The 7,854-nt window shown below is 38.2% G+C and overlaps 1 protein-coding gene across 5 annotated transcripts in view; it reads right to left on the bottom strand.

Annotated features, from left to right (window-relative positions):
• Positions 1-7,854, bottom strand: part of LOC109646542 (adhesion G protein-coupled receptor F5-like) — a 52,529-nt gene continuing 44,675 nt past the window's right edge. For all 5 annotated transcript variants that reach the window (XM_069515678.1, XM_069515683.1, XM_069515681.1 and 2 more), the window contains 11 exons: positions 7,487-7,608; positions 7,176-7,388; positions 6,031-6,225; positions 5,802-5,930; positions 5,528-5,709; positions 3,809-3,985; positions 2,309-3,688; positions 1,669-1,710; positions 878-928; positions 702-768; positions 1-416 (listed from right to left, as the gene is read on the bottom strand). In XM_069515678.1, the coding sequence (XP_069371779.1) occupies positions 358-416; positions 702-768; positions 878-928; positions 1,669-1,710; positions 2,309-3,688; positions 3,809-3,985; positions 5,528-5,709; positions 5,802-5,930; positions 6,031-6,225; positions 7,176-7,388; positions 7,487-7,608 (2,617 nt within the window). In that variant the 3' untranslated portion in view covers positions 1-357. The remainder of the gene's footprint in view (positions 417-701; positions 769-877; positions 929-1,668; positions 1,711-2,308; positions 3,689-3,808; positions 3,986-5,527; positions 5,710-5,801; positions 5,931-6,030; positions 6,226-7,175; positions 7,389-7,486; positions 7,609-7,854) is intronic.

Genomic DNA, 7,854 nt, shown 5'->3' with positions numbered 1-7,854 from the left:
TGTCATTAATTGTCCAGAGATTTAATCTAACCCTTTACCATTACCTTGATTACATTGATCCACATAATGTGACTGAGTAAACAAGACAAAAGATATTAAATAAGAAAAGAAAAGAAAAAAAAACATGATCTAGAAAAAGCAATAATAAAATACTATTTATATTTTACATCAACAAACACTATGTAATACTAAATAAATATTTTCATTCTAATGTGCATCAGTGTTGTTGTGAACAATGCTTTGATTAAATACAATGTTCAAAGTATGACTGAAACAAGGCTTTGCTCATCTTTCGCTGTTTGTCTTTGCAATGAAGAAAATAAACTTGTCTACTAGTTGGTTTGCCAAAGACGATCATCAAGTGTTGACGTAGGAATGCGATGCACCAGATTCATTAGATGGCAAGTTGTAACCATCTGAAAAAACCACCACAAAACAACAAAATTAGGTTTGCGTTAACAAATAAAATGGAAAATCAAAACGCATTTCTCACATTGGTGATTTGAGCTATGGTGAGATCATCATGCTAACATGTTCACATTCTGTTGTCATGTTAACGTGTCGATGTCTATCTTCATGTAATGTTTTAGCATCAAAGATTTTTCGTGCTGCAGATAGACATTTTCCCTTTCTTTCTGGGAAAAATATTGTGGGTAATAAAACAACTAAACCAATGCTTCCTGTCTTAACTGCTGCTATACCTCTTCCTCTTCTCCATAAGCGGAAAATGCCCAGTCCGTTTGATGATGATGTTCCACCACTGGTGCTCTAAAATAAAAATACAAGCAAGAACTTGGTTCACTCCAATATTTAAAGAAGAAATCCTGTTTTGCTCCAAACAAAAGAGAAATCATGTGATTTAGAAGCATGTTCTTACCCTTGTCCCACTTGCGGATGTCTGTGACATCAATGCTATTTCTGACCGCACCTGAAAAGAGAATCCACAAAAAATAAGCACATTGCTATAAAACTCCAGTAGGTTTGTTTCAAATGGAAACTTATTAAAAAGGTAATTAATGGCCCAAACCAGCTAACCTGAATCCCATTGGCCCATATTAATGACCTGCTGTGCAGATTTATTTGTTGTTGGGTATGAGGGGTGGCCCACTCTAGTCTACTTTAGTCCCTGGATATTATTTAGCTATTTTTCATGCTCAATAGGTCTGCCAGTGGACCAAATATTCCAACCATAGCAAGATATTAAAATGAGCCCAATTAAGTGGGACAATCTACAACCTGTCCTGGGTAACTACAAGAGCAAGTATGCTAATTTGTGAAATTTCACAAACTTGACTAAAAGGTGGAAGTTTGACTTAAGCACAAATAATTGTAGCATATTGTATACGTTTGGCAGAAAAGTACATCATCCAAAAACTAATAATCTGTTAACTAATGACCAATTAACTACGTACAATTTAGCACTGATTAGTTCCATTGTTTTCCTCTAATTGTGAGGACAGAAGATCGATTAAGGCTGTCATAGTGTTTCAGAGTTGTAATTCCTCTCTGAGGGTTAAAAGATAGATTATTCTCCGACCCTAACTTTACCAAAGAAATATTAAAACCAGAAAATATAATAATGATAATCTATGTGTAAAAATTTTGATTGCATTTCAGAATGGATTTTGCTTTCAATTATCAAAAGATAGATTTTTATGTCAAACTTACCTTTTTGTCCAACAGTGTTCCAAACAACAATATGAAGAAACCCTTCATAAAGACACAAGTTAGTATCAGGTAAGAGCACGATTGAGAAGCCATTTAATAAATATAATGGTGTGTTCACTCCGAGCGCGGCACAAATTTAATGCGCGCCAAAATATCAAAAAAATGAAAAATATGCGTCAAGAGCTCTGGTCGTCGCATTTGGAGCCCTTGACACAAAAATTTAACTATTACTAACTATTTGAACTCGGGGGTCAAACTCGTGTGATGCAATGTTGTTTCAACCTTTCAGCGCTGATGATAAAAATGAACTAACTCAGCCCTAGCACCTACCTAAACTAGAGGGGGATCAAACCAGTTACTGCTCAGCCTCAGGGAGTGCTGGAAACAAGACAAAGCTCCTGTCCCAAGCTGTGTGCTTTCCTGTGTGGGCTTCTCCAGCATTTCCAAAACATGTACTACACTGCAACTTGATTGCTTCAGCCACTTGTCATCCTCTCTTCTGGAGTAGAACAGGCAAGTTATTTTTTCCCCATTTGTTTTTATTTAACCTGGATAAACAGAAATTTTAGGACTTCACAAAAATTTGCACCTTGTTTGGTGTGAACACACCATAAGAGTATTGGCAACCACAATGATTTACCTGCAGTGAATTGAAGAATGCAAATGAAATATGGATTGCCTCGTTGTGTGGGTCAGTCATAGTTCCAACTCCAAGACCCCAAGTTAATCCAAAAAATGGTGTCAGGAAGGCCACAGTCCTAGCAATAACTACGACAGCGTTCTTCTCTGCGGCCTGTGAGGCATCTACCACTGCCCTTCTCCTCAACATTTTGTACAACACCACAAGCAGGATGCCCAGGTTTATTACAACTATAACCAGTGCAGGGATCACAAAAGCCAGTAGAGCCTTGGACTGATTCCAGTTGAGCCAGCAGACCCCAGTTTCTCGGATGTAGGCACCTGAGGGTGCAGTTACAGCTATGGTTACTATTGCAATGATGAGGGGTGCCCCATAGCCCATGCAGAATCCAATAGCCAACAAAGCATGCTTAGACAAATCCCCACCGAACACACTGACTGTGCGGTAGAGCAAAAGCAGAGCTGAGGCTAACATCCAGAAAAACAGCGCTAGGTAGAAAAGATGGATGAAAAAGGTGGCCGCAATGCATGCTGGTTTGTTTTTCACGTCCGCGTCTGAGATGGCTGCTGCAATAATAAACCAAATGTTTGCGATCAGGAGGGACAAGGCAATGTTAACAATGGACACATGACGCAAGTAGGAGGTGTTGCTCTTTCGAATTTTTCTCCATATGACAGCTTCAATGATGAGACATATAACCAAGGAGACCATGGATATGACAACTCCAGCATAGGTTATATAATCCAACACAGGGGAATCAGGAGCAAAGGGTGACATAAGGATGGAGAACGAGGTCAGATGGTTGCATGTGCAGGTGACGGTGTTGTTAACGTTGAATGTCAACTTGCAGCCCTTGTCGTCCCATCCTCCCAGGCCATCGAAGAGGCTGAAGTTCCAGAAAACACACTGTGGGTTCCCCAGAGTATCGTTTATGATATCAAAGGCAAAGGAAATATTATTGACGGTGCCACTGGACTGGACAAGCGTGACCTTCCCATTGATGACTTTGAGGGTTGAATTGACTTTGTCTCTTGGTGGGAGCACGTTATCCATTGAGGAAAATGTCATCACAGTGATAGACTTATTTCTTCCATTAGCCTCTGGTATGTCTATCTCCACAGAAGAATTAAAGTCACCACTGAAGTTGTCTGTGAATGTGGTTTTGTTCAAGATAATAGAAGGTGTTGCAATCTCAAAAGAGTTATTGTTAAGGTTAGTTGTTATTCTCTCAAGGGAAAGCAAAAATATTGAGCTGGCAGATTTAGCTTTTGGGACGTTACGATTTGTTACTAAGCTCTTTGCAGTGGATTTGGTGTTTAGAAAATCCCATTGTTGCTTTGACTCATCTTCAGTGAGGACACCTGAAGTGAATAGGATATCCTAGGAGAGAATTGAAAGGTAAATGGACATTAGATGATGTAAAATACAATATATATATTATTTATATATGTTATGTTTAGGTCATGTGTCGAGTATATCTCAAGAGACCCCTTCACATACCTCTATTTCAGTTTCATTTATCAAGATATTTGAAGATGATGTAATGTTTGCTACATTGTTGAGTATTTCAACAGTGGCATTGATGTTGGGAGATGATTCAACCACTTCGTTCCTGAACCGGAGAGTGACATTGCGGAGTTCTCTCAAGAATGCTGCCAGTGAATTGTTAGTCAAGAACTGTGGAATAAAAAAGAAAAAAGGTTTTATTAAAGTCACTGCTGTATGTATGTACATTTTTAACACCTTAGAAATGTAGCAAAGGTTCTGCCATTTGAAAATCAGACAGGTGCTGAAAAGTGGATTTCTGCCTTAATTTCTTGATGACTGGATTACTGTAATGCACTTTTTATGGGCCTCCCAAAGAAAACAATAGAGACTCATTCAGAACTCTGCAGCTCCAAGAGGAGATAACACATTAGTCCAGTTCCAGCTGCTCTGCACTGGTTACCTGTAACACACAGGACTGACTTCAAAGTTGTTCTCCTCAAATACAAGGCTCTGAATTAGTTACACAGCTGATTCTGTAGTTAGCCATTACTGACTTCCCAAAATCAATTTTTTGCATCCAAAAATACTGGTTTCCTGAGGTCACCTGTGTCACCCCTACAAACAAATGGTTTATTCCTTGCTGCACGTTTCTTCTGTAAACATAATCGAGGTTAGAAAGTGACTGAGTTCTGGAGAAGTTGTGTTCATTATGTCAGGAAAGCAAACGTAAAGTCTGTGAATCAGAAAAGAAAAGAAAGAAATGAAAGAGAAAGAAAGCAAACAGGGCAGACAACTCTTGACAGATTTCTTTTGATAGATTCAGTTGTCTGATGTTCATAGGTTTAATGAGTCCTTCACTGAGAGCTAGTAAAACCGGTCTGTTTGTTTTTCTACATCTAGTCAAGTCTTGTTTAAAGAGAACACCCACTTCTGTTGGTGACCCTTCACAATAAAAGTCACATACAGATACATTGCTTATGATGACAGGGAACCTAACCAACCTTTCACAATAACGCAACTAAGTAAAATAGCTTACATTCCCACTGGATGATGATCCACCACAGTTCTACAGCTGAGCAACAGCAGAGATGTTTTTATACGGAGGGTTTATCTTGAAATGGCCATAAATATGTGTGTGAGAGAGAGAGAGAGCCTATTGCCCTAGACTTGAGGTTTTTTACAATAACTTTTAACCATAACTTTAACTTTTATAACTAGAACCTTTGTTGGGTTTCTGGTGTGATCGGGATCAGATCATTATTACTTACACTAAATTTGTTATGTACTATTCATTTGTGACTGCCCTAACAAACACTACTGATTCATTTGTACAGTTGACTCTTACACTAAAAAAAATATGCCTGAGGGACATCATGAATCAGGAGGGGAATGGGGCCCACAGAGATTACTTGCATATAGGCCCCAGAATCTTGTGTTACGCCCCTGCTCCTCTGTAACACTGAGATCATCTGCAGCTCAGATGCAGCTTTTGTAATTAATGCTCCAAATTTGTGCAACACACTGCCGCTATATATCAGAGAAACTAGTGCTGTGAATGTCTTTAAAGGAACACTTCTAGCTTCAAATGATTAAGACATTTGGATATTTGTGAGGGGGGAAACTATGACACTGAGTAATAGGCAGTATAGGCAAGAACTAAAAGGATCAGAAACATTTATTGGTGGAAAAATACATTTTTTAAGCCCAGGATAAGTAAGAGAACTAGATCACCTGAGACTGGTCAAGCAGATCCTGAATTAGCTTTAGGACGCAGTTTTCTTCTACAACTTTCCAGGTTCCATTGCTCTGACACTCCGCTATCCTTTTCCCCACCTCATCTGAACCACAAGAAACTTCAGCCCGTTCATCAAGATTTCCAACACCAAACTCACTGCCTCCGTCACATAAGAAGACTGGAGAGAAACAAGTGGGTTTTCACATTACTACAGGAAAAAAAACATTGACCTAAAACTGTATTAAATATGCTGTTAAATGTAAGACTTACCACCCGTGGAGAACTCCAGAGTAATTTCGTTTTTAAAAGAAGTTGAGTTTACCGCTTGACAAGTGAACTTCAAATTTGGGGTTGGACACTCCTCAATTTTAAATGAAAATGTGATTGATTGAGCTGGGTCTTAAAATTAAGGAAAACACAAAACACATCATCTGAAATACCCTTTTAAGAACTGCATCAATATGTAAATCAACTATTTTTTTTATTGTTGGAGACTTACCAATGGGTTGATCTTTAAACTCAACCTTGTAGGGGCTGTTGACAGAGCACATCAGTAACACATCCTTTCCCACCTCACACTTGACCTTTTGTCTCAATGGTCTTACTTGGACTAAAGGTGTGTCCTTAATAAAGACAACTTTGTTGGATTTCTGTCTGAAGATGCTTCCTTCTTTCAACCTACATTCGTATTCTCCTGAAAATAGAAGATGACATCAGTTCAGGTCAAATCGATGGAAAACCACTGTTTCCAAAATAATTCAAAAATATTTTGAGATACTGGATAACAGTCCCATCCAGTGACAAGGCAACAAAGCAAAGAAAGTTTCATTTAGCATTAACATACGGCAACATACAGCATTTCTGTCTGTTCTGTACATGACATGTCCTGTTCTTTTTTGAAGATAAAATTGGAAACCAAAATAAATTGTCATTTCTATCGTAGATTTTATGTAGAGAATTGTTTCCATTCAAAAACTCATAAAGAATGTCTTAAGCCACCTAACCATAAAATAGAAACATAACCATTGTCATGTCTTGTTTGCGCTTTCTTTTAAATGCTTTAGATTGAGTTTGGTTTCAACCATTTTAACCCCAGTGCTCATTATCATCTGCCACAGTCATGTGATTGATTATGGGCAGAAAGGCTTATCTCATTAGTTAGTATGCAAAGCTGAGTATATGAAAATCTATTTATTTGCATTGAAAACTGCATTGAATATTTGTGAACTGTGACTGCATCTATTTTTCAGGTATAAATTGCAATATATACAATGTTTGTTTTGACATTATGCCCAGACACTTTTTGTCTCACAATGGAGTGCATTACTAATTAGATGAATTATCATTTGATTTGTAACTAAAAACACAAACACAAATATTGACAATGACATTTCAAAGTAATCTGACCCAACCCTGACCATGACCAGATTACATGTTTTTGGGCATTAGTGAGTCAGGCTAAACGGCAGATGGTGACAACTGCCATACAGCCATTCAGAGTTGTGCAATTGTTTACTGTAGGTCAGAGCACAAGGAGACCTTCTAGAGGCCACTTGCATTGCAAATGTGTACGATTTGAAAACGAGACATAATGAGAGGACATTCAAATCATCTATTTACTGCACCACTGGATCTATGTCCTACCATTGTCAGCCTCAATAAACCTTGACACTGTTAATGTTGCGCCTTCGCTGGTTTTCGCAAAACTGTGTTCACTATCTTCAGATATTAAGTCGCCGTTATGTCTCCACTCTGCAGTCCAGCTGCCACTGAAGTTGAGAAAAGTTGGTATTGGACCACAAGTCAAAGTCACACTTCTTCCCAAAAAAGGGGGATCAAATTGTATGGATGTAGGACCTTGAAAAAAAGGAAGACCAGTCAGTTATTATACAATCATCGGTACAGATAGTTACAAAAAAGATACAATTTTTTATTTCTAACAGAAACGGACTTACTGTCAAATATCATAGTAAAGTTTTCTGCCAGTTTTGTAAATACCCCAATTTCTAGTGCTTTGATTTCACTGTCTCCAAAAGAAGTTGCTGTGACGCTATAATCCACGATGGTGCTCCCGCTCCTGTAATATAGAATTGAGTTGAATTGTGTTGCTTGGAAGACAAAGAAAATAAATCCATAAAAATCTTGCTGTTTATTAGAGGATATAAATGCACAAAATACCAGTCATCTCGCAGCACATTGTATATTTTACTGAGCTACAGCTGCCTCAAGTTTTAGTTATTATTTTCATTGTGAGCGGTTGAGCCTTTCTTACTGATCTATATTTATTCCATTTGCAGCAATTTACAACAGCCAGGGACTGCTC

Source organism: Paralichthys olivaceus, chromosome 19 (assembly GCF_024713975.1).
Source record: "Paralichthys olivaceus isolate ysfri-2021 chromosome 19, ASM2471397v2, whole genome shotgun sequence".
In the NCBI taxonomy this organism is placed as follows: Eukaryota; Metazoa; Chordata; class Actinopteri; order Pleuronectiformes; family Paralichthyidae; genus Paralichthys; species Paralichthys olivaceus.
This window is presented reverse-complemented; position numbering and strand designations above follow the sequence as displayed.